A 12,776-nucleotide genomic window follows, 5' to 3' on the forward strand; every position below is an offset into this window, starting at 1 on the left:
TAGCTCCCCACTTCATTAATTATGCGGATCGTTATCGGCTCGAAGCTCTGACGTAAGTCAACCTTCCTCGAGACCGAACTCGGAGAAAAAATTAGGCTAAACGCGCTATAAGCTCTCCCTAGACGCACGCGCAGAGATCGCGTATATAAGAAAACCATCGTCGTCTTTATAGCCGTCGTAGTAGCTCGTAAAATAATTGACATTTAACGTCTACATTTACGTAACGATATGTAATAAAAATTTAATTGACCCGCCGGTCAACGACGGTAGTTGGATCGATAAAAAGAGAGCCAACCCAGACGACGAGGATGTGATACCTTATGATTTCCTCCGTGAAATGATGATAACGCGCGTTGTCGTTGGGAATATAACGACGTCTTGATGTTCTTACGACGTTCTTCCGACGAAGAAAAAACAAATGATATAAGCAAGTAGTAGGTACATATACCTGCATACGTAATAATGAAATACGTATTCGATTAGCGAAGCTTAAGAGGTTACGACTTCTTCAACATATTTACTTGTATTATGCATTTTAACTGCGCAATATCTGAATGAATAATCGCGCGTATTTCTTCGCTCACTTCAGAAATCGATTGAAATCGTTTGCATTTGTCAAAGCGTCTCTCTCTCTCTCTCTCTCTCTCTCTCTTTCTCTATCTGTCTATCTATCTATGTTCTTAGTACTCCGATGATGGATCTTCTCGTTCAAATTGCAACGGCCCACAAATTGGCAGCTTCGAGTTACACCTTGCAAGCGATCGGCGAGCGTGGGTTAGTTTTACCTCATCAACCGAACACGCCGATAGGAGCGCTCGATGCTCTTCAGGTAATATCAATCGATCGGACCTAGTAAAAAATATAGATGCCTCGATATGGAAGAGGCAACAAGTTTTTTTCTATCCTTTCGTCGTTTCAGGTGAAATTACTTCCCAAGCAATGTGCGTTCGTCCCGAAAAAGGTGAAGCCTGCGAATCAACCTTTCGAAACAACATTCAGATTGCAGGTAAAAGGCATAATTTTGAATCAGGCTATTTCACTTTTACCCTGAGATCGAGAACGTACATAGTTCGTTGAAGAAAAAAAGGCTCTTTCTTTCATGACTTTCTTATTCAGGTACATTTACCAAGGAATCAATTGTACGTTTCAAGAGTCAGTCCGAAAATGAATCTAGGTGAAATTCTGAACGAAGTGTGCCGTGAGAAGAATCTGGACAAACACAAGTACGAGCTACGTCATCCGGGTAAGCGCGAGTGCACGTCTCTACTTATACATACGTCTAACGTTAATTAATAAGTAAAAACGTACGGCAACGCGATCGAGTCTTGCGACATCGATTCGCACGTTTCGCATCCTTTTCGCACGGATTACTAGGTTTTCGTCAAGACAGAAAACGTTCTTTATCTTGCTGAGAACGCGAGATAAGAGCCAAGGCTTTGATATCGATATCGGTTTCTAACGAGTCCGAGTTTATGTTTATTAAAACGTTATCGCCAGTGACAATATCGTCTGGACTAATTAAACGCGCCCAAGTAACGACAAGCGTCCGTTCGACAGCGTACTCGTTAGCCTCGTTCAATTCTCGTTAATTAACACCTTGGCTGATAATAGTGATCGACGCGAGACGAGCATCGTGTATATCTCTTTGGTATTTCTATCGAACGATTATTATATTTTACTCGTACGTTCGTCGCTTCGATAAACTCGTCGCTTCTTCGAAAGATATTTCTCTCGAGACTTTGGTGAGTATATCAAAAATATATTGTATATAAATATTTTAATTTGGAAAAAAGTTCAACGTCTCCTCGTCTGTCATTCGTCGCGTCGCGTCGCGTCGCGTCGCATCGATTCTCTAAGTACGATTCTAAGATTTGCATTGTAATCGTACGGTTTCTTCCGAAGCCAACCACGCGACAGTGATCGTACGCGTAGCAATCCAATTTTCTTAAAATTTTCTATAGCTTGCCATTCGGCGAAATGTCCCGCAATCTTAATTTAATAAGTTGCTATTAAAAATGATGATCTCGCTGATAACGTCGAATTAACGTCGAATCTTCAATCCCGAGTTTTTATACGGTTCCAAAGACGATCGTTGACGCGTATATTTTACTATCAGGTCATTTCACTCGTTACGATCGATGTTAAAATATATCATGTGATTTGCAGTGAACTTGGAAGAAATACTGGATCTATCCCTATCCCTTCAGGACTATCATCTGCAGGAAGTAACGCTTTACGCGAAACAAGGTAGAACGTTAGGTTCCGCTTTGAGCTCGCAGGACATAATGGCTCTGCAAAGGCAAGAAGAGAGACGTAGGCAGCAAGCGAAGCAGAGCGTCTTTGGATTCATGTTTAAAAAATCAAAAGAGAGCTCGTTGAGCACCGACAGTCTAGAGGGTCGAAGCGTGTCACCAGCGAGAAGCGACGAAACTGGAAGAAGTGCCAGTCCACTTCAACCGCCTACGAGACCTCAAAGAAAGAGGAGACTCGCACCGAAACCGCCTACCTCTTACGATCAAGAACAACAACGGGCTACTACGACCACCGGTACGATACCAACGACGACGACGAGATCGGCGGCGGCGGCGGCGGCGGCAGCGCCAGCGGCGGCAACGACAAGGACGACAAACGCGGAATCATCGATGAAAGAAAAGATGCTCATCGGTCACAGTCGAAATAGCAGCGATAGTTCGGGATATCACGAGGCTTCCGTGCTAAGTGACAATCCAGATTCGGCTGGACGACTCCCGGAAACTCTACCAAGGAGAAACAGAACGCCTGGTACCAACGAGATCCCGAGAAAACTCGTTCATACCTCGCAGTCGAGTAAAAGTCTCGGTAATCTCGCCGTAACCGCGTCCGGTGCCTCTCTCGATCGAGCCCTCAGCAGCTCCTCCCTCAGCAGTTCCACCGGTAAGACCATTTTCTCGTCCTCTCTTTTTTCCCTCTCCCCACCCCCTGCCCCCGGCCCACCTCTCTTTCTTTTTTACTTATTTTACTTGAAACATCTTACCGAACGTACATACGTGCTAACCGGTTTCATCGCGATCTCTCTTTTCCTTGCCTACGTTGCGAGCAGACTCGAATTCAAGTAAGTCTCTTACAGCAAACACAGCGAAAAATCTTTATCCCTCTGCTGACTAATCTCTGTTATATTACGTAGAGAGATAAAGAAAATCTTTTCTTCGTATTCGTAGGTTTGAAGAAGAAACGTGCCGCACCACCTCCACCGGTTTCGAGGCCACTCTCCGCAGCCATCTCTAATCAAGCGTTAGAACGTATCGACGATTCTGAGGAGTCCTTGACTTCCGATATGGATCCTTCGAAGCCACCATCGGACATCGGTGCACCTTCGAAGGCCTCCTCGGACATCGGTTTGAGCACGATTCTTGTCCTTGACAAGGCCGATCACCCGGAGATGATGAGAAAGGAGAAGAGCAATTTGATTCGAATGGCCGATGTTAACGCGGTAGAGGATCCTCCGAAAGTAGAGAACGCTAGAGTAGAAGTTAAAAGAGGTAAGCTAGCGCGTAGTCGCGACAGCACCGTTTACAATTACTTAGCCCCTTATAGTTTCGCAACTAGAAAAAGCCTGGAAAACGTTTACGAAGCGGTCGAAGGATCCGATCAAACTGTCAATTTGGATGAGGCAAAGCGTCGCGCTAAAAACGAATTCTCTAAACACGAAGTCGATAATAACGATTTAATCTCGACCGAGAAGAAAGTTCAAAAGTTTCGAAGTGACTTGACGGGATGCGACGACGGGAACGTCATCTCGATCGGAATAGGCGAAAACGATCAAGGGTGGAGCGTACCCGACGAGTGTCGTTCGAAAAAGTCATCTGCCAATAGATTGATCAAGATGGAGGCGATTGTGAATTTGGACGACATAGAGACGGATATAGAGGCTATGCCAGAATGTGGTATACTCGAGACCAGATACAGTCCTACGAGATTGCACGTGGACAATTATATATGCAGCGAAAAGTGTCAGGCTAAAATGTTGAGACACAGTATGAGCTTTCAAAATTGTCCCAGGCTAAAGGACACGAGGATCGTTAACGCTTATGAGAAGACTTCGGTCGTCAGCTCGCGGAGTTTCTGCGCGCATTTAAAAGACTTTAATTCGTCGAGTAACGATTCCACGAAGGAATTGTCATCATCCGCCGTGTGCAAGCAAACACCGAGATTGGGAGACGTGAAGACGACCAAGTGTTACGACGGTTCCATCGTCTCGAGTCAAAACGATCTTGGTTATATCAATGGTAGCAAGAACAATTTATCGCCTCTTAGTAATCTTCAGATTTTTGCCATATCGACAAAACCGTTGGACATACAAGTAGCTCCGATCGTATCTATACCGAACGACATCGATAAATTACCTTCGTTGCCCATCATACAACGTTCGAATAACAAATTGGAACCGGAAAAGAAATTGAGCATTTTGGAACCACCGCCGCCGGGATTAGTCAGTCGTCAAGAATCGAACGAGAGTTGGAATCAATTTTTGATACAATTGAATTCTATACTTGAGAGTAGAGTCGGAGAATTCGTTTAAGCGCACGACAAATCATAAAATTATATAGATTGTTTCGCTTCGACGGACGAACGATATATCATATTTCCTTTCTCGTTCGTTTCCCTTCGGCCGTTCGTTCTACGTTTACTTTTTCCCTTTTTTTTTCTAACAAACGCCACGTTATAACAACTTTTACAAGTAGCGTTGCAGAATTATTACAATTACTCTCCTTGCGCTTTTCCTGCGACAATCCCCTTTCGTGATCAGCATTAAGAGCTTCTTATTAACAATCACCATACCCATCCAGTATTGCCATCCAGTATTTTCTCATCAGTATGTTTTTTTTGTCTTTCACTCTCTTTCTCTCTCTTTCTTTCTTTTTTTTTTTTTCTTGGTGGTGGTGATATCCCCCGTAGAAAAGGCATCGTCCGAGGAATTAACGCCCTTGCCCAAGCCTCGCAAAGTTGTACGACCAAAAGAGGAGAGATCGTCGCTGATAGACCCGCCGCCAGTACCTAAGCGTAGATTAGTGCCACCGGTAGTGTTATCTAGATCGCAGAGCAAGGATTCTTTAGATCCTTCGTCGAATAGGAACGTAATAAAGACGAATGCGGAAGATGTTCGCTCTTCTTTTTCCTCTTCTTCCTCTGGTGGCCTCGAATTCGAAGCACGAGAGACTGACCCGTTGGAGACAGATAAGAGATTGAATCTCTTGACGAAACACGCCAAGAGTATGAACGACTTATATAACGTCGATTCGACAGGATATAAATCCTGTACCGTGATATCGATGATACCAAAATGCGATCGTTTCGAGATCTCGAGAAACTCGAGATCGTCCAGTTGCGGCAGACTCACCGACGAGAATCGTCTCTACGAGGAAAAGAAAACGATCCATATGGAGAACGATTATGAAGGAGATTTCGATGTTATCTCGGTGACGAAGGACAATGAGATCTTGGAGGATAACCCGAAGGACTCGAAAAGATCAAAGGTCTATCGTAGTCCGTCCGAATCAAATGACTTTCAAATCGATTCGTTCAACAAACGAAAGAGACATTTGACGTCTCAATCGAAGGATATCGTGTTCGCTTTAAATCTGAACCTGACGTTCGGATCCGAAAAAGAATCGGACGTTGAGAAGGAAAGCGGGCAGACGGAAAGGGCTAACGCAGTAGAGGGGATATCAGGTGCACGTCGCCGTGTATGCGTATATATATATATATATATATATATACACGCAGCACGCATACCACGTATACCTATATACAGGGTGCTGTCGCGGATATTTGACGTTATCGCAGATATAAAACACGTGAAAACATTATCGAAGTATCGTAAGATAGACACACCCAGCATATACGTATATCTACAAATATTACTAACAATCTTTCGTTTTTATTCTATCGTTTGCCGTTTGGCTTCGCATTGGCGATTGACTTTTTTACTTTTACGATTTATACGTTGCTAAAACTAGCGCAAAAGCTTTCTTGGAATTTTTAAACGAATGCATATTCTTATTTAATAGAGATCGAGAGGAAGCTATGCGACACGGACGCTCTGCTGCACAAGGTGTCCGAAACTTTATCGTCGTCGTCGTTGGCGTCGTCGAACGAAGAGACCGAAGATGTTTATAACGCGGTGATAAAAACTAACGCAAATCGTCGCATGGAGGAGGATCCGGATGAGGATAAGGAGACCCCCGATTATGGTGAAGAAAGGAAAAATCAACAGGACACCTCGGATTACGTGTCCGCCCTCGAGGAAGATTCGTCGATGGCTGATTGGGAATATCAATTGCCGGCACCACCGAGCGCCTTTCGAGATACCGATTCGTCGCTATTCGATGGCTACGACACGGTAACCCTGAGATCGGTCGAGGCGTTCAAAGAATCGCTCGTTGAAAATCGAGACGATCGTAGTCGTGTTAACAACGTGTCAACGTTCATCGACTTGGATCGAATCCGCGAGATCGAAAGAAAAACGATGTCGATCGATAAAGATAAAAGTAAGAATATGGAATCGCAGAGGGCCGGGCCAGAATCGAAATTTAAAAAAGAAGTGATATCGGAACTTGAAACTAAGATAGAAAGAGGGACATTGGCCCGATCGCAAAAGGAACCGGATTCGAGGAAAGTTAATAGCGGTACGCCGACGTTAACGACGTCAAACTTCGCGCCCATCGATAACACGCTGTCGAATTTTACAATCACCACATATACGCGTCAAAAGAGTATAGATATATTCAAGGAAAAGGAGGATAAATGTTCCCTCGAAGACGAGGCTAGTCGGAATAAAAAAACAGAGCCAAAGATTTCCAACGACGTCGAGTCTACGCGAGTTTGGCAAGCCGTGAACGCCAAAGCCGGTATCGTTAAACGATCCAAGAGTCATGCATCCGCGATTAGCAAGGCCAACTCGAAGAACGAAGTGGAAGGGCCTAGGATCGACCCGAATGAAAAAACGTCGTCCAGCACGTCGGTGTCGGACGTCGATATTGAGAACAAGTTTACACAGCGAAGAAATAATCGCCAAGAGGAATCTACCAAAGGGAAAGAAGAGTTGCGATCGTTCCAGGTAAGAATTGATCTTTTATATTGATTCGTAAAGGAATACGACCGATACTCTTTGTGCGATTTATTCTTGTTGCGATTTATACAGGTGTTGAAAAGCATTTTACCGCAGTTGACGAGCTCACAACCAGCGGAAGAAAATGTATCGAAAGAAAGGAACGTGATAACGCGAGAAAAAGCAAAGGCAAGGTAAGATCGAGCAAATTTTTCAGAATTGCCTTTGACAAATATTTCATTCTAAAAGATTCCGCTGGATTTCCGTCCAGGTTCGAGGCGTTATCCGACCGAGATCATTCCGTAACGCCGAGCGTGATTTCGTCACGCGGCGAATCTCACGTAACGGCGCAACGAGAGAGTAAAGGTACGATGGACGACGATGGGGAAACGAGGACGAAACGTCGTTACGCTTATAACGGTCCGCCAGCGATCAGTTTAGGAAGTTGGGCCGAAAGACCAACCTTCAAGGTTCAAATTAAAACGGACACAGATTATAAATTTCAACGGGGCAAATTGGCGGAGGGCGGTACGATTGATTCGAAGGAAAGACATGATAAGCGAGACACGGATGATCTTGCGGATAAGCTGAAGAACGACGCGACGATCGTTTTTGGAACAAAGAGGACAACTTTTAACGAAACGATCGCTCTCGAGTCGAAAAAAAATGAGGAGAGACCTATCGTGACAAGTGTCGAATTGAAGAAGACCGGCGTGAAAGAGAAGGAGGATACTCATAAAAAGTCAATGAAGGATAATGAGAAAGATAACGAAAAATTGATAGACACGACACCGTTGAATTTTCAAGAATTAACCAAGGCCTTTCGTATCGATATCGATCATAGGATAAAACCTATGTCCCAACGTGCCAACACAAACAGACATTATGGTTCGCAGGAATTTCTTCGTAAGAAGGTTGATGACACGAGGAAACAAAACGGGCAGCCGATGAACGACGAATTCTCTTTTAAAAGGAACATTTTCCAAAAGGATAATGCATTGATCAACGGTAATCGCAATATCAATGCCAATTCCGAGGGTAACCAATTCGGCTCGTTCGTGGGAATAAATTCGGTGAATCATCGTCGTTCATTCAATCAGGATCAGACCGTTCAAAGGAAGAATAACGTGACGCTGAGGAACAACAACGCAAACGGCATAAAGCCGCACCCTATACCTATACCCGTTGTAAAGGGATTCAAAGTATCGACGATGCCTTTTAAAGAATCGAAAGTTATTAAAGCCGAGATTAAGGTTAATCAAAACGATGAAGTCGTTGAGGCACTGCCTCCCAAAGCTCCGACGATGCCTGTAATAATGGGTGTCACTTTAAAAAGTACTAACGCGAGACCAAAGTCAATGCCGATAAACGTAGATCCTAGAGATATGCTATTGGAGTCCATTAGGAATTTTGGGGGTCGAGGAAAATTAAAAAACGTAAGTACATTATTTCATTCATCTGATCCAACTGATATACGCTTAATTAATCCTATAATAATAACGTTATTTCAGATTGCAGAGAGGTATTAAAAATAAATCAACGGTCATAATGGTAAGGCACCGAGAGGGAAGTCACATAAAAAATCAACTACGAAAGATAGAAAATCTCCTTTTCTTTCCTCTACTCGTCTTCTCTCCTCTTATCTTATCTTATCTCATCCCATCCTATATTACACGTGTACACGTTGTCTTCGCAGTTATTTAATTAATGCGACGGTAAAAGACTCCTGAATATTATGAATTAGAATTTATGTACATAGTATACTAAGCCTTTATACTGCGTTCGTCTCGTGTGGAATTACGAATTACGCATAGATCAATCGAATAATCGAACGAATATGTTTCCTCGTTAAATTACTACAACAAAATAAGGTTGGTAAGCTTCTCTCGATGCTTCTCTAATTACGCGCAGCGTACAGTTAACTGTACGAATCATGGAAATACGTGAAATCAAACGATGCCTGGTGATGATGGACGGATACAGGGAGGAGAGAGAGTACTTGCAACCTTTATCGGCATGGACGCGAAACGAATCGACCACGTCGAATAAATAATCGTGCAAAACTAAAGATTTTCTTTTCTTTTTCGTTTGTTTGAAAGATTGTGCCATTTGTGATTCCCTTTCAAGAAAATTGTCCATTATTATTTCATTTTTTTTCGACGTCGATTCGTTCTCTCTTTCTTTTTAATAAAATTCCACAAAAGTCATTCCACGTTAGCTACGTGTAAATACGTTGTACAAAAAGCCTGGTACGTTGATCGAGCATGTATATATTCTATTGGTGAAGTATCGATCATCGGTTAGAACTTGGAAATGTTCGTTCGTAAGAGGGAATCAACGCTTGTCGCTCCATCGAAGAAGCGATCTACAGTCGATTAATAATCGATCGATCGATCGTTCGCGGATCGTTATAAAGATAATGAAAGAGCGAAGAGAAAAAAAAGAGTTTTTAACATTGCAAGGTCATTCTAGCTTTGGTCAAGTCATACACGTAACAACGCCAAAGCCACTTTTTTATGGCCGAATGAGATATTAAATACTAATAATAGCAACTTTGTTTGTTGGCTAACAATTAATTATTCTAAACTTTACATATAACTTTAAGTTTCTATAAACGGGACCAAAGGTAACATTTCTTCTTCTTCTTCTTCTTCTTCTTCTACTACGATATCGACAACGAATTTAGAAATATAGAATGTGTTATTTAAATGAATACGAAGTATAGTCTTTGATAAAGTCTGGTCAGTCGATTTATGACAATATAGCGGTTAGACGCAAACGATACGTTGTACGTCGCGTGAAAGAATAGCTTTGGAAATTTTCCTTTAATAATAGCAAAAAATTATTTTTCTTTTAAACTGTGCTACTAAAGATAAAACTCTGTAGTATGATGTATTACCTAACACATTTTCGATACAGAATATATACGTTTCTGTTATTAACTTAGGTCTAGGCTATTTCTACCCTTTCGTTTTCTCTATGGAATATTTTTCTTTTTCTTTTCTCCCTTCAAAGAAAATAGTATCATCATGCAACAAGTCGCATTCGAAGACACAAGTCGTATTTTTTTTTTCTCTTTATCTTTTGCTTTTTTCCTTTTTCACGCCTATCCCCTCTCCCTCCCCTCCCGTCAATCCTAAATAAATGATATATTTCATTGGATTCGTCGCTACCACAATGTGGATGTGAATTTTTATACTCGAGTCGAGTTTACAATTATCTTTCACAGTCAGAAATTAATCTGACAGTATTATTAGGCACTGGACAAAATTACTGTATTGTATATAGGTATTTATATTATGTCCATTACTTTGCATAAACGATATAATAATACACTGAAACATTTATTTATATGCGTTATAATTTATAACCGATTAAAATGGTAACATTCGACATATGCATTTATCATTATTGCTTCCTCTTTATTCATATTATTTCAGATTTTTAATACCGCACACCTCATTACGAGGTGTTCACTTGCGCATTCGCACTTTGAGAATATCCAGGTCGAAATGTACTTTAGCGTGGTCTATTGGATACTCATTAACAACTACTATTTTACTATACGAATTGCATTAAAATAACGGATAAGAAGGAGTATCATATGCAAGACAATAATTATTTCTATAATTAAGAAGTATAAAAAAGGAGAAAAAAAATCTTAACGAGATAAATATCCTTTATGCGTCATAAAAATACAATAGTTACTCTGCATCTAATCGCTCGATCGGATGGCATAAATTGTTAGAGATTTAAAATATAATAATAGAATGAAAAATGATTTCTTTCCTTCCATACGATCGAAAGAGTCTCGTTTATGTATATTGCCACTCGATAAGAATAAAATATATTTGACTTTGTATCACAGATTTCAAAAGTAAATGAGTTTCAAAACTATGTTTCATTCTCGAAAGTAAACGTAGGACTTAGAAAGTTGATGTCTACGAAATGTCTTTAGAATTCATAATACTTAATCGTCGGGTATAGGTGTATTGCAGTTCCCATGCCACAATTTTGTTTCTGAATTACAGAGAGAATAATTAGCGAATACATCCGCGTAACCACGGTCTCTCCACCATGTACACAATTGCTTGTTCCAGCCGCAATCAATGGTATAGATTAATTCGGGTCGTTCCATACCTAAAACCGTATAAAAATCTTGATCGCCCAAGTGACCCTGAAATATACAAATTATTATATATATATTATTAACGCATCATTGAATAATTTCCATACCAACCTTAAAATGATATTTATTCGTCATAGCGTCGACGCTATCCTTACTAACAATTTGTTCGTACAAGGAGGACTCGCGTAATCTTTCTAAATTGAATAGGACCATGCCGCTGTTAAAGCCTGGAAAACCACCGGCCTGAGCTGGTTCCCCATATGCGGTCTTTGCGTGTTTGCTACGATATAAGTACAAAACATGCCGATATACGGGGGTTAATTCCGGTGCCAAACCAAAGAGTGCTTCATCCCCAAAATTGTCAAACTCCTTGAACAATTCTTTTACGTCCCTACGAAATTTTGTATCAGCGTCAAACATGGCTGCCACTTTTTGATCGACTGGCGCTATTCTATGCAATCCAAGGGAGAGAAAGAAAAGGGCATCCGAATAATAAGTTCCAGGTTTGCTACTGAAATGCGGCGACATAACAGAAACTATGTCCTCCAATTGTTGAGCCAGCTCGTGTACGTTATAATATTGCACCTATAAAGATGAATTGAAGATAGGACGCGATCATAATCAATAAAAATGATACGACTTACTTTCATAGTCTTTTTAGTGATCGAGACAACGCTTTGCACTACGTTCTCGGCGATGGGACGACTATCATCGTCTGTTATCACGTGGAAAGCAATATCCACGGTGGCCAATGCGAGTAAGGATTTCGTAAAAACGTAAAACTTCTTTCGCATCGGAGAATTCGTAGCGACTTTGGTGAATATACACCATACATTGTAATAAAACTCATTTCGAAAGGTGGTAACGATCGGAGGAATAGGGACGGCGATTTTAGTTGAGGTTAGTCCGACGATCGTATCGTTGATATCTCTTAAGGTGGTCGAAATGAATTCATTCGTTGACCCTTCGACATTTCGACTTTCTGCCTGGCCCACGATCCAACGTGCACCGTTCGTAGATGTTTGATAACAATAAAGTATCACCAAAAGCACCGCAATAATGGCGAGGTTCACTAGCACCTTCCGTAACAAGTGCATTTAATTGTTCATCTTTTTAGCTCAATCCTAAGATCAGCTTGACAACGTTGATCGGCGAGGATCCGACAACGAAGGCGCGAACGTCCAAAGAATATCGAACATCGTATCAAAATATCAAAGATCCTTCTTTGCTCGATGAATTCTTCGAGTCGGCCATTGATCGTTCACGGTGAGAGAGACTGCGCGTCCCTGGCTGCGCTCCGTCAGTATACTTTGGCAACGCTGTCAGGGTACTTGGCTACAAATTTGCTCGCCCCGGTTCGAGACCAACCAAGGGCGATTTTTTCTTTTCTTTTTTCTTTCTCTTACCTCCCCGCCCTTCCCGCCGTGTCAATCTCCATTAAAACAATCCAAAGAAAATATAATATTATTTGAACTTGGCCGTGTCCAAAGAGAGAATTATCTATGTCTATCTACGGGAATGCAAAGGAATACTAATAATTCGAAGCAACTGGTACAAATC

At 41.6% G+C, this 12,776-nt stretch overlaps 2 protein-coding genes across 9 annotated transcripts in view; one reads left to right on the top strand and one right to left on the bottom strand.

The window, feature by feature from the left end:
- The window catches only part of LOC124954693 (E3 ubiquitin-protein ligase RBBP6), a 28,632-nt gene extending 18,152 nt beyond the window's left edge, over positions 1-10,480 (top strand). For 4 of the 8 annotated variants that reach the window (XM_047507969.1, XM_047507973.1, XM_047507974.1 and 1 more), the window contains 11 exons: positions 685-829; positions 920-1,006; positions 1,117-1,243; positions 2,167-2,913; positions 3,080-3,091; positions 3,198-3,518; positions 4,936-5,709; positions 6,048-7,096; positions 7,181-7,281; positions 7,359-8,523; positions 8,599-10,480. In XM_047507969.1, the coding sequence (XP_047363925.1) occupies positions 685-829; positions 920-1,006; positions 1,117-1,243; positions 2,167-2,913; positions 3,080-3,091; positions 3,198-3,518; positions 4,936-5,709; positions 6,048-7,096; positions 7,181-7,281; positions 7,359-8,523; positions 8,599-8,616 (4,546 nt within the window). In that variant the 3' untranslated portion in view covers positions 8,617-10,480. Of the gene's footprint in view, positions 1-684; positions 830-919; positions 1,007-1,116; positions 1,244-1,544; positions 1,743-2,166; positions 2,914-3,079; positions 3,092-3,197; positions 3,519-4,935; positions 5,710-6,047; positions 7,097-7,180; positions 7,282-7,358; positions 8,524-8,598 lie in introns of those variants that run through there. The other 4 variants (XM_047507970.1, XM_047507976.1, XM_047507977.1 and 1 more) reach the window with 4 other exon arrangements.
- A 268-nt stretch (positions 10,481-10,748) lies between these two features.
- Positions 10,749-12,623, bottom strand: LOC124954699 (xyloside xylosyltransferase 1). Its single transcript, XM_047508012.1, has 3 exons — positions 11,861-12,623; positions 11,328-11,801; positions 10,749-11,264 (listed from the first exon to the last, which is right to left on the bottom strand). The coding sequence occupies exons 1-3, from the start codon at positions 12,311-12,313 to the stop codon at positions 11,058-11,060; spliced, it is 1,134 nt and encodes a 377-aa protein (XP_047363968.1). The 5' UTR covers positions 12,314-12,623; the 3' UTR covers positions 10,749-11,057.
- Between the last annotated feature and the right edge of the window lie 153 nt (positions 12,624-12,776).

The sequence above is a fragment of the Vespa velutina genome, chromosome 16 (assembly GCF_912470025.1).
Source record: "Vespa velutina chromosome 16, iVesVel2.1, whole genome shotgun sequence".
Taxonomy (NCBI): domain Eukaryota; kingdom Metazoa; phylum Arthropoda; class Insecta; order Hymenoptera; family Vespidae; genus Vespa; species Vespa velutina.